Source organism: Mangifera indica, chromosome 14 (assembly GCF_011075055.1).
Source record: "Mangifera indica cultivar Alphonso chromosome 14, CATAS_Mindica_2.1, whole genome shotgun sequence".
Taxonomy (NCBI): Eukaryota; Viridiplantae; Streptophyta; class Magnoliopsida; order Sapindales; family Anacardiaceae; genus Mangifera; species Mangifera indica.
The window spans coordinates 8,258,485-8,284,030 of record NC_058150.1 but is presented as its reverse complement, the minus strand read 5'-3'; the positions used below and the strand labels follow the sequence as shown (position 1 = coordinate 8,284,030).

Genomic DNA, 25,546 nt, shown 5'->3' with positions numbered 1-25,546 from the left:
CATTTTAACATTTTCAAATGAAAAAATTTGTCAAATCATTCTTATTTAAACGTCATTAAGAGTCAGATTATTGATTAGTATCTTCGATAGATAATAGCTAAATTTTAGTTTCTCTAATAATAAAAAAAATTAAAAGTTAGTTTCTTTAATCAAACAAAAACAAACTTTAAACCTTTTTAATAGAAAAAATGCGATAATTTGATAATCTTAACGTTGTTATCACTGAAAAATATAAATATGAGAGTTGTGTCACATCATTTTATATGAACAACAATGTATAGAATTTATATAAGATAACTTTACTGGCTTGAAAAAGGTCACATGACTATCCCCCCCAAGGTTTGATAAAATGATGTATTCACACCTTTAAGTTTAGGAAAACCATTTGCCAATCTGTCTATTAAATATGTAAAAAAATTAGTTAATATTTTTTTTATAAAATTATTGAAAAGACAAAAAAACTCTAAGGTGAGAAAATTCTTTGCCATAAAAAATTAATTTAAATAAATTTTTTTACCTCTATTTTATATTAATTTCAATTAAAAAAAGAATTACTAGCTTAAATCTTCATAGGTGTTAATGATGTATTATCATATGTTTGAAATTAATTGTAATTTTGAAAAATGTTAGGATGTAAATAAAAGTTTCTTGCGTTTTGGGAACTTGAAAAAAGTCTGAGATGTTTTTAATTTTTTAATATACTCTTTGGTAGTTTCATAAATAGCAAGCGGGACCAAAGTTACTTTTAAATTTAGTGGACTAAACAAAAGGACAATAATTTTCCTTCCCACATAAGGTTTGGAGAAATCACAAGCTCCCACCCTTTTAATTCTCAACTACTATTCTCACCCAAAACTTAACTCAAATAATTTAGAAGGACTAAAAAAAGTAAATAACCATATTATCCCTAAGTATTTTATTTTTTTTTTTTAAATTACCATGTTGCTCTTGACTATGACACACACTAATATAGTCATATTCAATTATTAGAATTACACCATAAAGGTGAGGTATCATAGAATTGGACCAAAAAGAGTTTAGTTTTATCAAATCTAATCAAATAATATTTGGGAAAATGTCAACAAACGGTTGGAATCACAACCACGATGTGATCTGAGGTTCAAAATCACAATGAAAGTGTAATTTAGTTGTCAAAATCATTGAAATCACACTAAATGTATTTAATTTGACAAGATAATATTTCTTTAGACACAATTTAGGTAAAATTACACTTGAAAAGGTTTAATACTGTCATATCATATTTTGTTTTGTGTAATTCAGGTCAAATCACACATTTCCTAGTGTGTTTTAGTGATCTATCCCAACCCTAATTTTATTTCAAAATTTTGGAAGTGAAATAGTGATCATGCCCTTCAATTGCTAGTTTTTTCTAATAGAATTAGGGTTTCGGTAGGTGTTTGTGTTAGAAATTCAGTGGGTGTGAATGTGATTTCACCAAACCTTGGGTAGGAAGGACATTGCAGTTTATCCCATAATTACGAAATTACCCTTCCTTGGATAACTGGACAAGTAACCTAATGACATGTGTCTTTGTTGTTCTTTATAAAACAGATGGGAGGCACCATTTCATAAAAAAAAAGGTGATTTTGATGGGAAAAGGTTTCAAAAGTATAGCCAAATTTGCCATAGCTACAACTCAGAAAGAAGACCAAAGGTGCAAGATGGTTGGTTGGAGTAAAGCATAAACGACTAAAACGAGTAGATTGATTAAATCTTTTTGCTTCTAATGAAACGTGTTGATTCATATACAATTTACCATTTTCAAAGGGAGCCGTTTAACTTCATCATTACATATATTTTTTTTTTCTTCTTTTTTTTTTCATCTTTAAAATAGTCAAATTTGTTGTTATGATGATAATGACTATAGAGCTATTGTTCTAGTAGCCATTAATTTATTTGGTGAGTTTAATTCAAGTAATATTTTATTATTAAAATTAAAAAAATATTTTAAAAATAAATTATTTTAAAGATTATTGGATATAAATTATTATTATATTTAATAAAATTTGATTTGTATAAATAATTATTGTGTTTGATTAGAGATAATAAAAGAATACTAATATATTATTTTATTTAAATACCTTTGATTATAATTATTCTAAAATATTTTTAAGTTATTTGTTATATTAATTGAAAATAAGATTATTTTTTAAAAAATTAATAAATAATTATATAGTTATAATAAAATCAAGATTACTATAGTAATCGTTTCATAAGTGGTTAGAATAAAATCAAGATCATCACTGATAATAGAAAATTATCAGAATCTTTTATTACTTATAATAGATAACTAAAGTAATTTTTACGAAACCCTAAACAAATGAATCTCACATTTAACTTTTTTAAGTACCTGTGAATATATTCTTCCAAACCAATGGGAAAGAAAAGCACCTCAAAAATTACAGTCAATTTGATTTATGAAATGGTTTTGTTTAAGTTTATAAATTAAAAAAAAAATAGTTTACGGTTTGGAATATTGTATGAGCGACTTGGTCTCTCTTTCCTATGTTGAAATATTATAAAAGAAATAGGACGATTTTTCACCCAAGTTTTAGCTCAATCTCAAAAGCATATCCACGCCTAATTAACTTTTACCCCTATACCTGAACTTTGAAAAGTGAACTTCACCCCTCCAATCCCTTATTTTTTTTCGCTTTCCCTCAGGGACGAAGCATCATTCAGAATGAATGACTCTTCGTCATCTAGAGATCTTGATGACGCTCATTATCTAAATCTGGACGATGATCATTGTCTAAAGGTAGACCTTTGGACGAAAACCCCTCCGTCATCGGTTGGCCATCACCGAAGAAAGTGGTTGAATTTTAAAGAGAAAAAGTGAATTTTTTAAAACTTAATTAAGGGGAAAAATATTAATTTTTCAAATTAAAAAAGAAAAATGAAATAAAATTTTAATTATTTAATATTTTTAATAAAATAATGAAATTAACCCTTAACCCTAACAGAACATATGTAAGTGTGTCTTAATAAATTAAACTTTAGATAGGTGTTTAAATTTTTTTAATCAGACGTGGGTATATTCACGGTAGGCTTAAAATTGGGTGGGAAATTGTCTTTTCCCCTTTTATAAACACGGTTTTTGTTGGTGCAGATTTTACGCGTGGATGTGAACAGGTTTGAAAGATGACTTCAAAAAGTAAATACGAATGAATGCTTCATTTGACTAATCAGAAAAGCAGGAGTGTCCCAAGAAATCTCGTGAATGCTCCAACTGCAACAATATTTACTGTAATATTTAAATCAATGGTTGCACGAAACACGTTACACCCAACAATTAAAACAAGATATAAATATATATCCTAATAATAACATTAAAAAAAAAAAAAAAACAATCCCTTCTATTCTTCAGCTCAATCTCCAAAACTAATATCTTAATTGTGTCATATCGTTTAATAGGGCGATCCTACCAAGATCATAGGGATTGTTGATTCCGAGTACATAGTTCGCTATGGTCTTCCAACACTTTCCCTTGAATGCAATGAAGTGTTGCTTTCTCATTTGTATTAGTTACAAACTGACAATGCCAATCCTCAATACAGACAAATCCTGAAGCCCCTGAGTTAGTAGCTCAGAATAACAACTTGCCTGGTTCAAAACAACAGGCATACATGCAGGGAAAACTAAGATATCAATGTGTTTATAAAAATTTTTCATTTCCAATATGGAATGTAATGGCCATTGAATTCAAAGGTTACATCCTCTAACACAGGTAGAAATGAGGTAAGCATTGTATAGATCCTACTTCTGCTGGTACTAATTTAGCACAACACAGTTAAATGCATCTTCTATCAAAATTTCGCAGCAATGTATTCCCACTTTACTTGAGCTTATTCTGGGTTTATTCGCTTCAAGAATCACAAAAGCAGGAAAAACACTCACAAGGCGTTTCATTAGAGAGGAGAAATGGCAGCAATTACTGACAAAGCTATTGTTGTCTAATATCCCTATTAGAATACACGATTCATTTTGCAAAGGCTACACAATTTATTCTGTTATGAATAGAAATACTTAATCTTCATTGAACTTCCATGTAGCGATAACTTGTGATATCCAACAAGAATGCGAAGTCTCTGATACAGTCCTAACAGTTTAAAACTTTCTCTATACCAATGGCATTTACCTGCAGAATCAGACGTGGGATAAGGCCTTCCATAAACCATTGCATCACCTTCATTAATTAAGGACCAGAGGTCATCGAGGCTTTATCACTGGCCATTAGAGGATCCTACTACATCTTCGAGGACAAATAAAACTGAGATGGTTCACAGCTTAAATGTCGAAATGAGCACATATTACATCCAAACTTCTAAGTGAAGAAGCAAAATATGCCTGGACAACATTCAAGACCTTGTCGTCGCCAATTTCATTTATAACAGACCCCAAGGATGCCGCAAATTCTGCAATCCACAAACTTAAAATAAGCAAACAGCATGTTTCCCCTGTCAAAATTTGAAAAATGAAACCTGCAGCTTTAGCAACTAAACTGTTCTGTAACTCCCATTTGCAAATCAAGTCCATGAAGGCTTGCAAAGAATTACCACCCAAAGTATAGTCAAATTTATAAATGGGTTGAAGCTTATCTTAAAATCCAAAGCCTGTAAAAAAGACACAGTGAACCCCCTTCCGCTGCAATTCACCATAAACTAAAAGCATGATATTGACTTAGCCAGTCAAAAGCAATAGCATTTTCGTTGTTGGCATCGGAGGAAGGACTTTAACATAAGAATAGACATGTCAACAAAATAAATCATGAAAAACAAGCACGATGTTATGCATAATGTTTATAATTGATGGAGGGAATAATACTCACTTGTGAAGGGAAACCGCCAATAAAAAAAAACTGAATGATTATCTGCACTTCCACTTTGGCCGCAGAACCATCTAAGGCACAAAATCATATGTATACAGAGAGAGCATATCTCAATAGCTAAACCCTGCAAATAATCAAATCTTAATAAAAAAGGCATTATTGAAACTACTTATGAAGTAATAGTCTACAGAAAATTTGACTTTAATTTCATATATATTACCTGAAAAGATCAACTGAGGCCTGAGAAGCAGCACCCCCATACTAAGTCCGAAAAAGGATATTTTGCCCTCCCACCAGAACCAGAAACAGGATGTGCTTTCATCTAAATAAAAAAAAAAAAAAAGATGCATAAATTCTCATAATTGAGCAACGTTATTAAGCAACCGAGAAACATTTCAATATTCATGAATAGGCATGTTTGATGCTTGACAATTCTTTTCAGTAATCCTCCACGCTACAAGGAAATTTATTATAATTTATTCAGGGGACACAATGAGCCTTAATTCAACCAAATTACTATACAGAAATTTTCCTTGTTCTCTAACTATTTTTCCTTCCTCAAACTATTCATCAGATGCTGATGACCCATCTCAATATTTTCCTGAACAAATAACAACAATATTCCTTTATGACAAAATCCTTTGAAATAATGAGTTCAAAATGAAATAATTATTTTGATGGGTACCTCCACTAGAAGGAGAGCCATCACCAACAGAAACAGGAGCATCTAACAAATTTAAGCAGTTTAAATTAGTTAAATTATATGCAAGTTATCAAAAGGATGAAGCCAAGTGCTGAAACTGAGAATTGTGTAGGATTTAATCCTTCTTTAAAATAGGAATGGGTTAGTGGAACGAGTTCGTTCTTGACTTCAATCATATGTAACAGGTTTTCCATGTCCAAGTTTTTGGTGTAGAACAGTGAACAACCAAGGGAACCATCTTGTTCCACCTTGAACAACCTGCGATCATCGCGTTAGAACGAGCTTTCCATGAAGTTAGCTGAATTTTATCAATGTTCAAGACAACATGATCAGTGTCATATTCTTAATCAGTCATTTGAATTTCAAATAATTGTTTAAAAGGGCAAAGGTTGTGTCTATTTGAAAGCCAAATGGTGTCTGTTTTAAGCAAAAGAATGTGTTCATACACATGTTAGTGATGATTCAAACCAATGCAATAGTTCAAGTATCTATTCTTAACCAATACAATTGTTTTTGGTGTCTAATCACAAACCAAGAGGTGTCTTTTCATTTCTTTTATAAGTCATGGTCGACTGAATAATTATACACTTTTTTGGTACACTTGACATACTTGGTATCACCCACCTAAAACACTCTGTTTCAGCTTTGTTACATTATACCAAAACTGCAAATAAAGAGCAAATATCAATTTAAGGAAAGTGCTTCATGTCTCAAAATTCAATTACTTTCTTAAAGTTTTTCCATCTACTCCCTATCAAAATTTCAACAATCTTAAAGTGATAATTTATTACTATGGATTCAAAGTTGATCAATCAAGACATCTACAAGTTGGAGCAATTTAATGGTTTCAATTTTATGCACTAGATGGATAAAATGAAGTTTCTTCTAATCGAATTGTGGTGTTTTCTGTCCTCAAACAACCTCCATTACCTCAACAAAGGTTGGAAAACTCTAATAAAATAAAGGTTGTATATAAAAAGAGAGAAGAAGATAATGTGTGTTGCAAAGGACATATCTTGAATCATCTTTCAGAATGAAATATATTAGAGTGTGTATAAAATTGTCAAAAACTTAAAAGGCTAATTTTGATTCACTTATATAAAACATGATGAATGACCATTCACTGGTTATATACGACCATTCATACGAATCGTAGCATATCACAATATCACTAGATATGGGAGATTCCTTGGACACTTCTTATATGCGATAACATTATTGAATAAAGTCAACCTAAGATAATGAACGTCTGTTCAACCATGATGCATGACTATTCATGTGACCTGACATTATCTGAAATTCCTTTATCTAAATTGGATGAAGTCAACTTTTCAGTATCTCTCTCCAACAAATCCAAGTGTCTGTGTTAGACACTTATTTGTCAACAATACGATTATCATGCAATTTCATATTTTCATCAATCGATATCTCTTTGAGGCTAAGACATAGAATTAGTTTCTACCACAAGAAATTTTTTACATGCATTAGTTGACTCTATTCTATACCAATGACTAGAGTGTATTGGACTAAGCAACAACTTAATCCTATAATGGCCACAAATTTTACTAGTTGTTGATGTTCTTAGTAAGACATCTACTCTCATACCCAAGAGTGATGAATCATCTATTAATCTATCATAATTTTTATACATTTCTTAACATGGCTAATCAGATTTTTTATTAGACTGGTGTCAAACCATATTAATCCTAATATAAGACGATCTAATGATCTCAAATCGAAAGATCACATGTATCATTATTTGCTAGAGGATATATTTTATAAACACTAGTACTAAAGGATTCAAGTTGAGTTAAACGTGTGTTTGGGCTTACTTAAATTCGACTCAACTCAAAGGGTCGAGCTCAAGTCTAAGCTCGAGCTTAACAAGTTTTTATAGATCCAAGATCAAGCTTGATATAAAGAGTCAAACTCAAGCTCAACTCGAATTCAACTTGCTACTATAGCAAAATTAAATTTAAACTTGTTTATGTTTTCTAATTAAAAAAAATACATGAAAAAGAGTTTAAATGTGATGAGAAATAAAATGAGGAATGATTTTTATAATAGATAAGATGTGTAGTTCATGTTGAGAATTTTTTCAATAATTAAACTTGACTTCTCATCTTCAGAAGTGGGCAGAAACTTGTGGTGAATGTAAAGGATGTTTTAGGGAGGCAAACGGATGTCATTTTTGGTGAAACAAATATGGATTTAAAGCTTATTAAGTCTAGTTTTAAATAGCGTAAGTTTCACGTTCATTGAAGTTTTCTAAAGAATGTTATAACTATTTTATTAAAGGTTGTGTAGAAATAATGTCTGCTGTTTAGAATTCTATTTTTATTCTGCACGTTTTTTTAATGGTTAATAGTTGATGTTTAGGTATATAAAAAGACTTGTAATCAATTGTTATGTGTGAGTATATACGAAGAAAAAATATAGAAATAAAAGCTTTGAAGTTAATATTTTCCTTCTTCCTCATCTGTCTTAAGAATTCATACTTGTAACTCACCATAGCTTCCAATAAAGTGGTATCAGAGCTTTGTTAAAATAACGACCAAAACTAGTATAACTTTCCAATACCCACAACTAACCAAAACAAACTATGATCGATGGGTGTTATGCATGAAGGCCATAATTGGATCTCATGGCTTATGGGACATTGTCGAGAAAGGATATGAAGATCCTGCAGACAAGAATACTACAACCATGGTTGAACTAGAAGCTTGGCATCAAACAAAGAAGAAAGATCAAAGTGTACTCTTAATTATTCATCAAGGGTTAGATGATGACATGTTCGAGAAGATAGCCAATGTGATAAGAGCCAAAGATGCATAGGAAATTCTAAAGAATTATGTTGTCGGAGTTGATAAAGTGAAGAAGGTGCAGCTTCAAACTCTAAGGGTTGAGTTTGAGTCGATTTTGATAAAGGAGAATAAGTCCATAACATATTATTTTACTTGAGTATTAGCGGCGGTGAATCAAATGAAGCGGCTTAATGAAAAGATGGAAGATGTAAAAGTAGTAAAGAAGATTTTGCATTCTCTCAACGTGAAATTCACTTATATGGTGGTGGCAATTGAAGAATTGAAGGACATAGAGTCCATGACCATCGACGAGTTACATGGATCATTGTTAGCTCATGAAGAAAGAATAAAAAGGACCCAACAAGAACCGATAGAGTAAGTTTTGCAAGCAAATTTTCCTTTAATCCTAAGGGAAATGACAGAGGAGGAAGAAGTCAAGGTCGTGGTAGAAGTCGAGGTTGTAGACGAGGTCGTGGGCTCTGTCAAAGAAAAGGTGAGCAAAATTCATTTTCAAGAAGGTGAAAATAAGAGTTCTCAAAGAGGTTGTGGATAAGGGAGAAATAATAATTAGAGAAAGGATAAAAGCCGAGTAGAGTGTTATGCATGTGGGATGAAAGGTCACTATTATTGGGAATGTCAAACTAAGAGTTGTGATGAGGAGGCAAACTTTATCGAGCATAAGGAGGTGGAAGGTTATACTCCTTTACTTTCTCAAAAAGAAGGCTCTGTAGAATAAAATGTCATGTGGTATCTTGACAATGGCTCAAACAACCACATGACAGGTGATAGAAGCAAATTTGTAGAGTTGAATACAAAAGTGACTGGGAATATTCGTTTTGGAAATGATACAAAGGTAGAGATTAAAGGAAAAGGCTCGGTGATTTTGGATACAAAGGATGAAGACCATAAAATTCTCCACAATGTCTATTACATCCAAAAAATGAAGAGCAATATTTTAAGCATTGGCCAACTTTTAGAGAGCAGGCACAAAGTGAAGATGAAGAACAATTATTTGTGGCTTCAAAATCAAGATGATAGACTTGTTGCTAAAGTTGCCATGACAAAGAACTGAATGTTCATGTTAAATGTGAAAATGGCGGAAGCGAAGTATTTACAAGCTTGTGTCAAGGATCCTTCATGGATTTGGGACATGAGATTCGGGCATCTCAACTTTAAAGGGTTTAAAATGCTTGGAGAAAAGAATATGGCAAAAAGAGTTCCCAAAATCAATCATCCAAATCAATTGTGGGAAGCGTGTCTACTCGAAAAACATGCAAAAAAGAGTTTTTCAAAAGTGTCACTTTCGTAAGCAACTGAGCCTCTACAACTTGTGCATGCAGATATGTGTGGTCCTATCAAGCCACAGCCTTTCGGTAAGAGCTCATATTTGATGCTCTTCATGGATGATTACACAAGGAAGACATGGGTTTATTTTTTGACGAACAAGAGTGAAGTTTTTGAGATATTTAAAAAATTCAAACTTCTTGTTGAAAAGGAAAGCGGATACAAAATTAAAGTTTTAAGAACTGATAGAGGTGGAGAGTTCACTTCTAATGAATTCAAGGTCTTTTGTAAGGAAAATGGTATTCGACGTCCTATGATAGTCCCAAGAGCACCACAACAAAATAGGGTTGCAAAGAGAAAGAATAGGATAATTCTTAACATGGAAAGGAAGATGTTAAAAAGTAAGAATATGCCTAAGGAGTTTTGGGCCAAAGCGGTTGCATGTGCAATTTATCTCTCAAACCGTTCACCTACGAGGAGTTTGGAGAAAATAACCCCTCAAGAAGCATAGAGTAAATGAAAGCCAAGTGTGAGGCACTTAAGAGTTTTCAGATTTATTGCCTATATTCATGTATCCGAATAAGAAAGGACAAAACTTGATGATAAGAGCAAGAAGATGACGCTTATTGGCTATGTCGAGAACTCTAGAGGGTATAAATGTTTCGAACCCGTTTCCAAGTAAGTTGTGATTAGTAAAGATGTGGAATTTGAGGAAGATGCCTCATGAGATTGGAGTATTTAAGAAGAAGAGACATATACTTTTCTTCCATATTTGGGAGAAGACGAGAATGAGGACCAAGAGACTAAAGGCAAAAGTTCAACTTCTTCCACACCCACTTCTTCCACACCCACTTCTTCCTCAACAAGCTCAAGCGAACAACCTCAAAGATTTAGAAGCATACGGGATCTTTATGATGCTAGAATAAACGGTGAGAATCTTTCTTGTCTATTTGCAAATGATGAACCTTTGAGTTTTGAAGAGGCTGTTAAAGACAAGAAATTGGTACAAGCTATTGAGGAAGAAATTCATTCCATTGAGAAAAATGACATTTGGGAGTTTATCACACTACCAAGTGGTCATCAAGCAATTAGGGTTAAATGGGTTTATAAGCTAAAGAAAAATGCAAAAGGAGAAATTGAGAGGTACAAGGCGAGACTAGTTGCAAAGGGGTATAAACAAAAGCATGGCGTGGATTATGAAGAAGTATTTGCTCTCGTTGCTCGCTTAGAGACAATACGATTATTGGTCGCTCTTATAACCCAAAACCGGTGGACAATTCATCAAATGAATGTGAAGTCAACCTTTCTAAATGGTGCTCTTGAAGAAGAAGTATATGTGGAACAGCAGAAAGGATTTACGGTTGAAGGTCATCAAGATAAGGTGTTAAGATTGAAGAAGAAGTTGTACAACCTTAAACAAGCACCACGGGCTTGGTATAATCGCCACAAATATCTTCATGAAAATGGTTTCTCAAGATGTGTTCATGAATATGCACTTTATGTTAAAAAGAGAAAGATGATATTTTGTTTGTGTGTATTTATGTGGATGACCTTATTTTTACAAGAAATAATCCACAAGTGTATGATGATCTTAAGAAGGCGATGACACGAGAATTTGAGATGAGTGATATGTGGCTTATGTCATATTATTTGGGGATAAAAGTAAAACAATGGAGTGACGAGATATGTATCTCTCAAGAAGTGTATGCAAGAGATATATCTCTCAAGAAGTGTATGCAAGAGATATTATAAAAAAGTTTAAGATGATAGATTGCAATCCCATGAATACCCCAAAGGAGTGTGGAGTAAAACTCTCCAAGAAGGATGGAGTAAGGAAAATTGATTCAACCACATTTCAAAGCCTTGTGGGAAACCTAAGGTACTTGACATGTACTAGACCCGATCTATTATTTGTCGTGGGATTAGTGAGTCGATTTATAGAGAATCCAAGTGAAGAACACATGCGAGCTGCAAAGAGAATTTTCGATATTTAAAAGGTACTCTTGATTATAATATTTTTTATACTTCCTCGAATGAGACTCACTTAAAAGGATATTGTGATAGTGATTATACCGGTGACATTGATGACTGGAAGAGTACTATTGGGTTTATATTTTTCTCTGGAGAAAATGCAATTTCATGGTGTTCAAAGAAACAATCAATTGTAACACTCTCAACATGTGAATCGGAGTATGTTGCTACAACTGCTGGTGCATGTCATGCAATATGGCTAAGAAGATTGTTGGATGAACTTCATTTTGCTCAAAAGAAGTGACTAAAATTATGGTGGACAACAAATTGGCCATTGCTCTTGTGAAAAATCCAATGATTCATGATCGAAGCAAGCATATAGATGCAAGGTTTCATTTTATTCGGGATTGCATTACCAACAAGGAGGTTGAGGTAAAGTATATCAAAACTCTTGATCAAATAGCCGATATTTTTACAAAACCCCTCAAGAAAGATAGATTTCAGCAGCTTGAAGAGATGATTGGAGTTGTGAAGAAGTCAAGTTTACAAAGGGGTATTGAGAATTTTTTCAAAAATTAAACTTGACTTCTCGTCTTTAGCAGTGGGCAGAAACTTGTAGTAAATATAAGGGACGTTTTGGGAAGGCAAACGAATGTCATTTTTGGTGAACCAAATATGGATTTAAAGCTTATTAAGTCTAGTTTTAAATGGCGCAAGTTTCAGGTTCATTGAAGTTTTCTAAAGAATGTTATAGCTATTTTATTAAAGGTTGTGTAGAAATAATGCCTGCTATTTAGAATTCTATTTTCATTCTGCATCTTTTTTTAATGGTTAATAGCTGATGTTTAGGTATATAAAAAGACTTGTAATCAGTTGTTATGTGTGAGTATATACGAAGAAAAAATATAGAAATAAAAGCTTTGAAGTTAATTTTTTTCTTCTTCCTTATATGTCTTAAGAATCTATATTTGTAACTCACCATAGCTTCCAACAATTCATATCAACTGTTACTTATGCAAGACAAGAATATATAAAATGAATTGATTGAGTATTTATCTTGAGTGAAATGAGTGATTAGATATGTACTTTTTCAATGTGGGTAGTTCATATCAAGAATTCTTATCTTCAACCATCAATCGAGAGGAAGTCTCTTCTATCATTGAAGATTTACCATACTTCAAATCTTCCTTAACAAAGTATTCTGCAGATTGTGTCATTATTGAATCCATTTCTTAAACAAATAGATTTGGCTTTTCTTAAACAAATCCATTCCCTGCTTTTAGGCTCAAAGCTGACAAATCTTCTATTTGGTTGGACGAAAATGGACAATCGCTCCTTCACGTTTATCCGAAAGGTTCACCACCGGTTCTTACACGTCTAGGGCAATTGCCAGACGAAGAGAAAACCATAAAACCGATGGTTTATGATTTAGCTCTAGCTTCGTTTTATAGTTTTCTGACTTACAAAAAGGATTACTCTCTGTGAACAACTAAAAAAGAGATGTAATGTTGCAACTTGACACTCATATTTAGTTGTTTGATTTTTCTGATTCCTAAGAATTCAATTATCCTTGATGCAAGATCTCGCACACAATCAATAGTTCAAGCATGTTCATTAAGATACAAATATATGCCTTTCATCTAGCATAAAGCATTCCAAACTGATAGATGTACAATGAATAACAGGGAAATAATTTAAAAACTAGATGATTGCATCTTCGTTTCTCTACTTCACAAAGTAAGGAAGGTTGAGAACATAAAGAAGAAAGTATGCCCAGATGACACCAGAGATTCCACCAAAGAAGAATCCACCAGCGAACTTGGACCAACCATCAGCAGTTTGCAACTGATCCGGCTCCTTCTTCCTTCCTGTCAGCGTTAGACTTGGGGCAACTGAGGGCTCTCCTTCATCAAATGATGCGATTCCATACATTGTCAAGCAAATACTTAAGATCACAACTAGTCCACCTGCTGCCAAAGACCCTGCTGCTGCTGCATATTCTGTATTTCTCAATGGACCAGTCTTAACAAATGGTCCGACAAGAAGGAACCCATGAGCCAATCCCACCTCAATTCCCCTCAGAAGTGGGCTCACTGCCGTCCGGTAAGCCGGGAGGTTGGAGAGGTACCACGCAATCAAAGGGCTTGAGGTCACCGGAGTCTCAAGACTTCCAATAAAAGGGTCACCATTAATTGGCTCAATAACTTGGAAAGTTGGCTGAACAAAAAGAGAAAATCAGAATGAAGATCAAACTGAATTCAAGTTTACCATAAAATGAAATTCCTGAATCCTTATTTAACATCAATGGTTACTTACCTTGTCTGCCTGAACAGCTTTTACAGTGAAACGAGGGGTTCTCTTGGAGGGAGCAAGTCTAAATGAAGCTCCAGAAATACCCTTTGGTGTGGCAAGTCCTCTTGTGACTGAAGAAGTGAAGCTACTCTTTAGTTGGCTAGCCATTGGAGAGGCAACAGCAGCCATTTTTGGGATTGTTTTTGTTAAGACTTTGGAGCCAAAAGCAATGTGCGTAGAGATATGTAAGCAAAGACAAATGTAGATAGCATATGGTGAGCAGATTTTGAGAGTATCTTTCAGCCCGAAATTTGTGGTGGCGAGGAAAGAGGTGTCACACTTGCACAACTTTGATTGGAAGGGAAGTGCTAGTACCCTTATCCCTTATCCACAATACCCAAATATTCGCCATTGCCACCCAATTCCTCCACTCATCACAAATGCAATAATAAGTCTTTCACAACTTGCCACAGTATTCTAATTACAAAAACAGAAGTGGAAAAATCCGTAAAAATAATTCAGTAAAACTAATTCTTTGACTTGGTCTTGGTTTATATTGGGTGGAACTCTTGGTGTGTACTAAAATCATATCTATTGACTATTTTTATTTAATTTATCTTATATTTCTGTAATCTTTTTTATATAAATTATTTTAATTATTTTATTTAAATTAATGTTTCGTGAACCCATAACGTTGAAGGTGATTCACATTTAGTCTTTATAGATGACTTAAATTGTTGAATAATTTTTTTATTGATGTTATATGTAACTGTAAAACTGAAAGAAGTTTAATTCAGTAATGAGAATAATTATATTGTTGAATATTGTTAATTTAGTGTGGTATGGATGTGGTGTTTGCTCGATGATGATTATTCTAAATTCTATAATTGAGTTATTATATTATGAATATGGTATTAAGAGATAACATCATTGAGATATTTTTTGTCAATGCATATCATGTAACAATTGTTCTGTCTATGCAATATTTTATGTTAGGTATGACATATTACAGTTGTTCTGTCTGTATATTATTTTATGTCAGGTATGATAGATTCTGGTTGTTTTGTTGTGCATATTTTGTACCAAGTATGACAGATTCTAATTGCTCTACCTATGTAGTATTTTGTATTAGGTATAACAAACAGGTTGTTCTGCCTGTGTAGTATTTCACATCAGATATGATAGATTTCAGATGCTCTGTCTGAGCGAGATAACAACATATTGGGTATGACAGTTCTTCCTCTCTCTGTCTGTGTAGGGGGACACTCACCGGGTATGACAAATTTCTCTTTGAGAATATTAGTAATGGTATACAACTTAAGTTATTATTTTGGTGAGAGGTTCAAAAATGAATAAAGAAAATCAATGTATGAGTTGTTGATAATTGGATCTTCTATTTAAATATGATCTTCCCAAGCATATTTTAACACTCGTGCAACGCTTGTTTCCTTTAAATTTCACTTCAAGATATTGATTATGCATAGAAACGTTAACAACCTCGTTGTTGTGAGTATGTTACCAAATTTAAAAAAAAAAATCTTATAATTTGGTTCAATGATAATTGCAATCTTTAAATTTTTTTTGGGTGATTGTTATATCCATTTAGTAAGAAATTTTAATAATTTGTTCAAGTATGATGTTTTCCAATAAATTTTAATCATTAGTAGTGAATGATTTTATTCGGTGGTGACGGTTTTCAATCCATTTTTATAAATTTAACATCTTAGGTTTGTTAATATATTATAAATTGTTATATATTTCCTTTAGATATGTATTCAATTATTTTAGAATTATTTTATAATCGCCCATTCACTGAGTTTTTAGCACACCTTCATAGAATTTTCCCTTTCAGGACTATGTCAAGCCCAAGGTTGTGCCATAACATAGCATCTTCAATAGGTGTCTCATTTTGCATATGCTTATGTAGTTTTTTGAGAAACTTTATGTAAATGTTGAAAGGCTATAGGCTTAATCAAAATTTATCCTCATGATTTTGAAATGAAATCAAGATGTTTTTGTGTGTGATTATGGAAAGGCCGAAGGCCTAGTTTTGATGTTATAATTAAGTGTTATATACTACGTGTCGTAGGATGTTTTTTAAAACAATTTTACATAATGCGTCTTGGCCTCCTAAGTTTCATAAAAGTGTTAAGATATTGTTGAATTAACTAGTTGGGACGGGTACCGTCATTTTTTACTCAAACTTTAAGAGAGTGTTGACGTGAGTTGTCTTTGTGTTGTACATGGGTTGTTATTTACATGAGGTGTCTGTATGCTGTAATTATAGGAATTGATTTCATAATTACAAGAATTTTGTATATTAATATAGGAATATATAGTTTCCTTAGAATAGGATTGTTTCCTACTTTAAGATGTAATTGTACTTTATATATTTGCTCCAAAAAGGGGAAAGAATTACAATTAAAAAAAAAAGCCAAATTTATAGACACCATTGTTTGACACACACCTTATAAGATTGGCCTCTTTTCATCTCATTTTAAAAAACCTTGAGCAGTAAAACTTTTTATTGAATATATATATTACTTTTCATTTTACAATTAGAGTTTAAATGGGCAAGCCCCAAAAGAAAAAAAACTTGTGGGCTTGAACTTGAACATTTCGGCCCGGCTCATTAGGCCCGTTTGAGACGCTTGAAATCATGATGGATTTTGACAGTAATTGATTTTTTTTTTTTCCACGTATCATAACAAAAATCAAGGATTAAATCGTTGACGACATGTCGTTTTGCTTATCATCAAAACGGTGAAGAGAAGAGCGGCTAACAAAACAAACCCTTTCATCAACGTTTCACTGCACTCGCGAGGAAGACTTCATCAAATTAATGGCACTGCAAACTCTGAAGCTCCTTACGATCTCTAGCTGTTGCAACACTTCAAGCTTGTTTTTATTCTCCAATTCCACCTCTCATACTCTTCTTGGTACCCTCTACTTTCTTCTTCTCTTTTTTATTTATACATTTATAAAAGTAGACGCTATCTAAAAGCTGTTCTTCTTGTTGATTCTGTTATCATTCAGGAAGATGGCTGAAAGGCCAAAGACAAAACCCCATCAGAATGTTTGCTGTTTCTAAATCACAAAAGATTCAAATACCCAAAAAGTATGCTTCATGTTATGTAAATGTTTTAAATTTCACATATGTGTTGCAGATTATTATTATTTTTTTAAAATTATTTACACTTTTTATTGATATTTTTTAGGAAAAGGAGGCTGGATGAGGTTTGTCTTGAAAGGTTTCAGCAATATAGTCGAACTTATATACAGTCTTGGATTTTACAAGGTAAACTCAATTCTTGAATTGCATCTAATGTAATTTAGTATTTCATTTGGCTTTATAGTTGATGTCATCATATGAGTACACAGAGTGTACAAAGACATATTTAAAACTTGGTTTTGCTCTTCACTTTTTTCTTGGATAAAATTTGGGTAATGTTTAAATCTAATGCAAGCATCACTGATGAGGCTTGCTATGGTACTGGCCCTGGTAACTTTAACAAGCTGGGTGTGTTCTATAGTTACAGCAAAATTTTTTTCAGTCATTGGATTATGTACTTTGCATACTACGGTTACTAAAATGTTTTTTACTTGGAATAAAAAACGTTGTCTTTTGTAACCAAAAAGTAGCCCTGTAACGCTACTGGACAGTACCATAATATGACCCATTATTGACTCTTGCTCGTTACTGAGTGTTTAGATACACAATTTTTAAACTGTTTCAGCTATGAAAAAGGACTTGTTTTGCAAACTCCTTTTTATTTCCTTTGTTGATAGGAATCATAAAGAATCGTTGATTGACTTATGTTGTTTAATTACTTGATTAAGCTCTTTTTTTCGCTGTCTGTTTTCTTACATGTTGCTAGTGTAGGTAAAGTTTTTGTTGATGGAAAGATGGTGAACAAAGCTGGAACGCCAATCTCTGATAAGGCAATTGTAGAAATAAATGCTGAAGTACCAAAATATGTATGTAGGTGATTATTCCCTGAGACAACCTTTCTTTTAATTTTAGAGATTAAAATATTTTTTTTGAGTGCCATTGGTGTGTCATGTGATTGATTTTTATTCTTTTGTTAACTGGTCCAGAGCTGGACATAAGTTGGAAGCTGCTATTGAACAGCTGAATGTTGATGTTGTGGGTAAAGTAGCACTTGATTCAGGACTATCCACTGGAGGATTTACTGACTGCCTACTTCAGTATGGTGCATTGATTGTTTATGGAGTTGATGTAGGTTATGGACAGGTAAAATTGACTTTGTGCTTACATTTATGTTTGGCTTACTTTTTTAAACATCAAGACTGTCACCTACCTCATGTTATGTTAAGGGAAGCTCAATAGAAAAGTGTTGGCATGCCAAGCGTTGACCTATAGATGTATTGTTATAACTCAATTCAAATTGTGAAGATGAGAAAATGAAAGAATAACCCAAAAGTAATGTGGGTAGGAATAGTGTCAAATGATATGGTTTTCAAACTATGTACTGAAGATTTGACCTTGGGAGGGTGGATGGATGGGTGTTCATTTAACTGTACAACTCAGTGATTAGTGTTGATGAGTTCTCTTGTTTTGGAATTGCTGCTTGGAAGTATTTATGTTAAATTATAGTTTTTTTTTCTTATGTAAAACAGAGCAAGGAAGACAGAAAATTTGTATGTTAAAAGATATAATTAATCAACAATGTAAGAGGGTTTCTACAAGCATCTTTCAGCCCGGACCATGGACGTGGTTGCTATTGATGTGAATCATTATAGTGAAATTCTAACCGATCATCACTAGTTGTAGTTCTTTTAAATAAGTTATCATATGCGTGAAATAGGTTGTAGGCGGATTATCTTTCTGGTTACATTTAACATTCATGTAGAGTAAAAGAATAAGATACATGAGTTTCTAGTTTGTTACTTTCCAAGTTTTTGAACTGTGAATATACAGCATACCCAGTGACCAACATAATTTGCTTATGACATTTTCTTACTCTATTAAAGATGGAAAGAAAGTACAACCTAACATTTCCTGTGTAATTTGGAAAACTGGCTTCTGGAAAAAGATTATTTTTCTGGACTTGAGTAGTTTTTCTTTTTTCTGCCTACACCTCATTTACCATCTACTGCTGTTCTCTTGAGGATCTCTTTTAGTCTTAACTGATTGTGGGTATTAGTATTTTCAATAGGTAGCAGACAAAATTCGCCGAGATGAACGCGTTTGTGTGATAGAACGAACAAACTTAAGATACCTCTCTATACTCCCGCAAAAAGTTAATTTGGTGACTTTGGACCTTTCATTCATTTCTATTCTCACGGTAAGGTTCCAATGCTGGAAAGTAGCTGTGTCACTAAGTTTACCACACTTTTATTGATTTTGTATTTCTCAGCAATTTTTTGATTGTTGCTTATTCATAATACCCATTGCTTGGGGCTCATTCTTCATGATGATCATCAGTCACTGATAAAAGGGCAGAGATTTAACTGAAATAATGCATTGATTAATATTTACTCCAAGTAAATTGTTATTAATCTTATGCTTGTTGACCAGTATGACTATAGATGGAATGATCTTTATTTTTTAAAGCAGGTCATGCCAGCGGTGGTAAATTTGATGACAGAAGAGGCAACTTTAGTTACCCTGGTCAAACCTCAATTTGAAGCTCACAGATCACAAGTAAAAGCCCTCACTTCTTGTCCTTTTTTTTTTCTTTTCACTCTCATCTTGATATGTTTTAGCATTTGCTTTGGTTGGATTTTTAATGACTGCCTTTTAAAAGTGGTCTTGACTGTACTAGTATTTCCCTAACTTTTCTCCAAAAAATCCTGGAACTTTATTTTTAAAAGGGTGATTTTGTATATGCGTAATTCCTAGAACATTGGAATTATCTGCGTTAGTGCACCATTAGCTTGTTGAAAACTAGATGAGGTCTGACAGTGCATCCCTTTCTCTTTACACCAGACCTTGAAAATGTAGAAAGGACCTTGAAAATCTATTGATTATTTTGGGGCTTTTGGGTATAAATTTATTCAATTCTCAACATGTTTAACCAAACTAACAATATTTGGTCCTGTAGACTTTCCATTTTATGCACTTTTTATTCGATAGTCGTTAAGAAATTACAATTGTCATTTTTGTGTTTGAGTTCAGCATTTGTTTGTGTTGCAGGTAGGAGGTGGTGGGATTGTGAGAGATCCTCTAGTCCATCAGGAGGTATGAGTTTTCTGTGATATTTGGGGACTGATGTTATTCTGTTTTAGCTGCATTTTTAGAAGACCTTTCCTGTTTACCTATCTTTCCCTAGTTTAGCTGGTTTCATTTTCCAGCCTTTATGAACCAGAGCATGGTCACAGAATGACCTAAAACCACGAGTAATGATCTTCTGATATGGTGAATTTGTAGGTTCTTGAAAAAATCATAAAAGGGGTGGAGAATTTCGGATTCCAAAATAAAGGGTGGATTGAGTCTCCTCTAAAAGGTGCAGAGGGTAATGCAGAATTTCTAGTTTGCTTTAGCCGGATAGCTGAGAAACAAGCAGAAGAATAAACCCCTTAAGAAACAAAATCAGATGCCCAGCTATGAACCCTTTGATTTGAGAAATACGAATACACAAGATTCTACATGCAGTGTGGTTGCATTCAAGCCAGAGAAAGTTTTGTTACATCTGATTCCATATATTGATCCTATTTATAAGCGAGCCATCCTAATTTTCTCTCCCAAAGTTCATCAGAAAATAAATAGCCACTAACGTTGTGTTTGTTTTGTTTATCTCCATGTTTTTACATTGCCAGCATTTCTAATCTGAAGTATTCTTTTAAGCATTTTCATTGTACCTGGCCAACAACTGAGAACCACTGGACCAGATGTTATTCAACCGCTACTCCATGTTTATCTAGAGCAGCATCGCTAGCAACTCTGCAAGTAACAATTTTATTGTATATTTCTTGTGACAGAACCTAAAATCACTGAATGAAACAGAAATTTTTGCTTCAAGTATAACCAACATAAGGGTCACAATTTTTTTTTTTTTTTTAAATGTGGAATCAAAATTTAAAAGTTCAGAAAGTTAAACTAGGACAGATTTAGGTATTCTATTGTTTAGCACACTAAATAATAAATGAAAAAATAATATATTATCAACTTCATATGCACAGTAAGCAAGCCCTCACCCTTTCACACTTCACAATTATTTGCTGTGAACTATATGAAAATGTACTTGAAGATCACAACTCTTGACCTTCAAATTAGAAAAAGAAAATATGATCAACATACCCCAATGGAAACAAGAATCCAAAAGTAGTAATATAATACGAGAGTAACAGCTATGTAAAAGGGGTGACCAAATAATCAATTAAATTGAACCTCATGTAAAACAAATCCATGATTGATTTTTACTTGTAACCAGGACAGTCAAGGATAAGTGAGGTTGAATATATTTCCACTTCTCAATGAAGTTGTGAGCAGCAATAAAAAATTACTTACAGAACAAATATAGCCGATGATACATTTATACATCATATTTGCATATATCCCATGTAATATAATAATCACTTACATAGAAATTTAATTTAATTAAAGTTAAGTAAATTGGTTATCAAAGTCAATGTTGCAATAACTAAATTAAGTTTGGATTTAGAAAAAATTGTGGATGAATTTATATACCAAGATAATTAATGTAATTACTTTCTACATTATAATTTATAAATTAGTTTTATAGCTCTTCACATTTTCTACAAAGTTGAGAATTAACTACGAATATTATCAGCATAATACAGCACTAATACAACACTAGTACTTCGACAAAATTGGTAACCAGCTTGTATAATTAACTGAAGATGCATCTCAATGATGGTTGAGTTTCAGCAAGATCCTTGTAGCAGCACTTTCATGGCTTACCAGCTTCTATGATTAATTGAAGATGCCTCTCAAAAGATAATTGAGTTTCAGCAAGATCCTGAAACATCAGTTTCATGGCTTTGATGGCGTTGAAGAGGATGGTGGTTGTGGATCAGGGTACTTTACAAAAGCACAGAAATGAAGTTAGTACTAAACTTATTTGTTGGTACAGCTTTTGTGCCTTGATTATGGCACTATGCATGTTTCATAAGAGTAATTCCTGCAGTTCAACATCAACTGTATGGAAGAAGTTCTCAGTTGTATGATGCTCCTAAAGCAATTCATATTCATTGACCAATTTGATTCATGCACAAAAATCCTTCAATATGAGTTTGAGATCACAAATAAGAGCCAGAACAGAACTCCAGTCTATATGTAAAATCCACAAGCCCCAGAAAACGTTAAATTTAGAATATTATCACATCTCATATTTACTAATGCACATTAGAGGCAAGAAAGAATGATCATACATTCAGGCAGGGAGAGAAAGATCTTGAGCTAATTGTTATGGCTTTAAAGTTGTTTAATTGTGCATGGTTCTGCATTTGAATTTCTAAAATAGGGACACTTACAGATGAGAAGTCTTCTTTATCTCCAGTTTGTTGGTTAATTCCATTTATCCCAAGTTTTTGTGAAACTTTAGCCTTCTTTTTCTTCTTCTTGGGAATGATGTGTACAGAAGGTGGCAGTAGAGTATCCTGTATTTCCTGAAAAAAAAAAAAAAACCATGAAACATAATCAGAGCAGGGTCAACTACCAGAGTGAACCATGGAAAGAACAAAAGGATATCAAATCAAAGATACAAGTACTTGGTGCTACACCATTTTTCTATAGCAACAATAAAAATGTTGCCATAACATGGTTGTAAGATGCCCTACTCAGATTGCATCATCTAATGAATAAAGCTTCTACTACTAATTATTAACAAACACAGACTCTGGATGAACATATATATAATACATTGACCTTAAAAATTAATTAAAGTTGTTGCACATATAGAAGTATATAAAAGCAGAAGGTAGAGAATTTGGGTAGTGGGAAAGAAGGCTGACTCAATTGCCTCCATCAACAAAGCAAAGCCTATTTTATATGGTATGTAATCAGCTGAAGATCTATCCATGATAAACTCTCAGTTAGCCGTAAGTATTAATATGTCAGTCTAAGTTACATACTTTGCCTGCTAGTATTTAGTAATTACTTCTAAAGTCAAATTCATCTCAGAATCATTTCATTTTACCAGTTTCTTCTATGGTTTAAATTATATCTTGACTCTAGGGTGAGAGATTGTGTAAGGTTTACAGTAAATGATAAACAACAAAAGTGGATAAATCGCAAATGTACAGCAAATGCAAAAGTTAATCAAGCCAAGCAACCAGTAAATGCGAACCATCTGGCCTAAGTGACATCCTTCAGGAGGCCTAACATATAATGGATCAAGAACATCATACAATTGAACATCTGCAAAATTGTATCAAATGCATATCACAAAGCATTTCAGCGCACAGAATCGAAGGCCAAAGCATCTAACAATTAAGTAATGGAAGATTTCAGTACTAGTGAAAGCAGTAGCATACCAACCACCCTTTTTTGCCTCTAACCCCGCCCTTGATTGCATAAGCCTCTTTGAACCCATTCTTGAACAATAACTCCGCCGCAGTTAAGGAATTACCATCAAAACTACCTTACACAAAAACATTATTACTAACGAAACAAATTCCAATCATAAACCATCAATTCAATCTCCAATTTGCATATTTCTTCTTAAATCCAAGCAACAAATATAAGTTTCTGCTACTAAAAAACTTACTTGTCCAAAATACAGAGAACAGTATTTGCAGGGTCAGCAAAATTATCCAACACATTCTTAACAAACCCATCTTCATCTCCTTCAGTGAATTGAACCTGAACCACAGTCTTGCTTAAAAACTTCAAATTAGGAGAACCCAGAGACACCAAAGTCTTGGTGTTCCTGATATCCAAAAGCTGAGCATTAGGGTCATCACGGAGTCTCTTAAAAGCATCAATGGCAGAGATGAACTTATATTTGCTCAAGTACTGTTGGGTTAAGGGTATAACAACAAGCCAAATGAATGTACAGGTAGCAACAAAAAAAGGGTATCTGTTGAAAAAGTCATCAATGGAGACTAAGATTGCCTCCAAGTTTATTTTGCCTGACACCGGCTCAGTTGAAGAGACAACAGTGTCAGCTGCAAGGGAGGGGAGAGACGTAAAGAGGTCAAAAATGGTGAAAGAGAGATGGGTTCTGGTGAAAGTTTTAACAAGACAAAGATGGTTAAATTGGGTAGTTGAAGAATGGGTTGAAGACGAAGAAAAAAGAGAGAGAGAGTTGGGGAGAATGTAAGTGGATTTAAAGGAGGTTGATTTGAGGGTTTTAGGGTGGTTTTGAAGAGGTGGAGAGGATGAGAGGAGCATGGAAAGAGACTCCATAGCAACTTAGCATGGAGTGAGAGGGTGAGGGAGAGGATAAGAAGAAAAAATTGTTGGACCTGGACAAGCGCAACAATCATACCTAGCAGCAGGACTGACTCATCCGGTATGCTAAGGTATAGATTTTTTTTTAAATAAAAACCATTTGATTTTTTTTTTTTAAAGAATTTAACACCATACAGGTAGATATTTTAATTATCAAATTAAATCACATAAAAATTTTGATATCATATATTTATTTTTACTCAAACTTTATTTACTTATTTCTATATAAATCCTTAAGCACCCATAGTTAACTTATCCGAATTTTTTTAAACTCTAATTGTTATAATTATGATTGGATTCAAACTAACATAAATTTGATATTAAGCTTGTGTAAGCTCAATTTAGTTTGACTTTGGTAAAAGGGTTCGAGTTTAATGAGTTTTAATAGAATTAAGTTTGAATCGATTTGATTTAACTCCTTACTGTAACTTAGAATTTTAAACTTGTTAATTAATAAATTTAAAAAATTATATTTTTTAATAAAAAATATAAAATAAGTTGTTATATGATTAAAAAAAAAAGCTTATTTACACAATAGTATTAGTCGTTTCTTATTGAAAAGAAACGACAATTTATCTAAGATATGTGTACAAATATGAAGTCACAGGCGAATCATAATTTACTTTCTTCCCTTATCCTGAGGGATGCACTCTTGCATTGCATCATCTCTACAGTGGGGTCAATGCTCGAGACTAACTTTCCATCCTCGAAAGCCCAATTGGAGGGAGATCGACAAGGACTACCAAGATTGCCTAACCTATCTCCTGGAGCAGCCCTTATATGGCTACTCTTGCCAGCAAAAATTGGTTGGATGCTCTTCCTATGATCATTTAGAAGGATGTTGTAACAAATTCACACTAGCATCCTCCAACCTAAGTTTAGAATCATAAACTCACACCCGGGTGGGTTTCAAGACACACCTCCTTGAAAGAAGACTAGACTCTTCAAACGATAAACTAGATCGTAAACAAAAAAAATCTTATCTTATCTATTATCTCACTTATCTTAATTTATGCTCTCACATCTGAGACAAACTCATTCGAATCTTCTTATGTTTTAATCATTGCTACTATTATTTATCCTGCACAAAAATTTAAATTATATACATCAATTAGTGATAATAAGAAATGGTATCATCTTCATCTTTTCTTGTTTTTATGTTTTTAATTTATCAATATTTATTAACATAGGCAACAAAATGTTGGAAAATGTTACTTTTAAGTTATTCAGACAAAAGAGGGTGTAAAACAACCATTAAAGCT

General features: G+C 33.1%; 3 protein-coding genes and 1 long non-coding RNA gene across 10 annotated transcripts; 1 reads left to right on the top strand and 3 right to left on the bottom strand.

The window, feature by feature from the left end:
• Positions 1-3,898: 3,898 nt before the first annotated feature.
• LOC123196870 lies at positions 3,899-5,943 on the bottom strand. Of its 4 annotated transcripts, none has more exons than XR_006497753.1 (4): positions 5,535-5,943; positions 5,070-5,171; positions 4,524-4,973; positions 3,899-4,436 (listed from the first exon to the last, which is right to left on the bottom strand). It is a non-coding gene; the product is annotated as an uncharacterized LOC123196870 (long non-coding RNA). The 4 variants fall into 4 exon arrangements; XR_006497751.1 differs by having other exon boundaries at positions 3,899-4,751; positions 4,850-4,973; positions 5,535-5,923; XR_006497752.1 differs by having other exon boundaries at positions 4,850-4,973; positions 5,535-5,921.
• Positions 5,944-13,225: 7,282 nt separating this feature from the next.
• On the bottom strand, positions 13,226-14,194 carry LOC123195612 (photosystem I reaction center subunit XI, chloroplastic). Its single transcript, XM_044609424.1, has 2 exons — positions 13,928-14,194; positions 13,226-13,828 (listed from the first exon to the last, which is right to left on the bottom strand). Exons 1-2 carry the CDS (start codon positions 14,090-14,092, stop codon positions 13,337-13,339), a joined length of 657 nt encoding a protein of 218 aa, XP_044465359.1. The 5' UTR covers positions 14,093-14,194; the 3' UTR covers positions 13,226-13,336.
• Positions 14,195-16,626: 2,432 nt separating this feature from the next.
• Positions 16,627-20,894, top strand: LOC123195599 (hemolysin A). 4 transcript variants are annotated; one of them, XM_044609398.1, is made up of 9 exons: positions 16,632-16,842; positions 16,940-17,021; positions 17,122-17,201; positions 17,787-17,889; positions 18,002-18,158; positions 19,084-19,212; positions 19,482-19,571; positions 20,064-20,108; positions 20,298-20,894. In XM_044609398.1, the coding sequence occupies exons 1-9, from the start codon at positions 16,746-16,748 to the stop codon at positions 20,439-20,441; spliced, it is 927 nt and encodes a 308-aa protein (XP_044465333.1). In that variant the 5' UTR covers positions 16,632-16,745; the 3' UTR covers positions 20,442-20,894. The 4 variants fall into 4 exon arrangements, with proteins under 4 accessions (XP_044465335.1, XP_044465333.1, XP_044465334.1 ...); XM_044609399.1 differs by having other exon boundaries at positions 16,637-16,842; positions 19,485-19,571; XM_044609401.1 differs by having other exon boundaries at positions 16,705-16,842; positions 16,944-17,021.
• A 671-nt stretch (positions 20,895-21,565) lies between these two features.
• Positions 21,566-24,322, bottom strand: LOC123195710 (rhodanese-like domain-containing protein 4A, chloroplastic). The gene is made up of 4 exons (XM_044609518.1): positions 23,599-24,322; positions 23,366-23,468; positions 22,364-22,498; positions 21,566-21,911 (listed from the first exon to the last, which is right to left on the bottom strand). Exons 1-4 carry the CDS (start codon positions 24,237-24,239, stop codon positions 21,864-21,866), a joined length of 927 nt encoding a protein of 308 aa, XP_044465453.1. The 5' UTR covers positions 24,240-24,322; the 3' UTR covers positions 21,566-21,863.
• Positions 24,323-25,546: the final 1,224 nt, after the last annotated feature.

Excerpts from the sequence above, each read along its gene's own strand:
- LOC123195599 (XM_044609398.1), top strand. The coding sequence starts at position 16,746 with ATGGCACTGCAAACTCTGAAGCTCCTTACGATCTCTAGCTGTTGCAAC. Across the intron at positions 17,202-17,786 it reads ACAGTCTTGGATTTTACAAG|GTAAAGTTTTTGTTGATGGA; the intron begins GTAAACTCAATT and ends TTGCTAGTGTAG. Across the intron at positions 19,572-20,063 it reads TTGAAGCTCACAGATCACAA|GTAGGAGGTGGTGGGATTGT; the intron begins GTAAAAGCCCTC and ends TTTGTGTTGCAG.
- LOC123195612 (XM_044609424.1), bottom strand. The coding sequence starts at position 14,092 with ATGGCTGCTGTTGCCTCTCCAATGGCTAGCCAACTAAAGAGTAGCTTC. Across the intron at positions 13,829-13,927 it reads AAGCTGTTCAGGCAGACAAG|CCAACTTTCCAAGTTATTGA; the intron begins GTAAGTAACCAT and ends CTTTTTGTTCAG.
- LOC123195710 (XM_044609518.1), bottom strand. The coding sequence starts at position 24,239 with ATGGAGTCTCTTTCCATGCTCCTCTCATCCTCTCCACCTCTTCAAAAC. Across the intron at positions 23,469-23,598 it reads GTTCTCTGTATTTTGGACAA|TTTTGATGGTAATTCCTTAA; the intron begins GTAAGTTTTTTA and ends TGTGTAAGGTAG. Across the intron at positions 21,912-22,363 it reads ATAAAGAAGACTTCTCATCT|TACCCTGATCCACAACCACC; the intron begins GTAAGTGTCCCT and ends GCTTTTGTAAAG.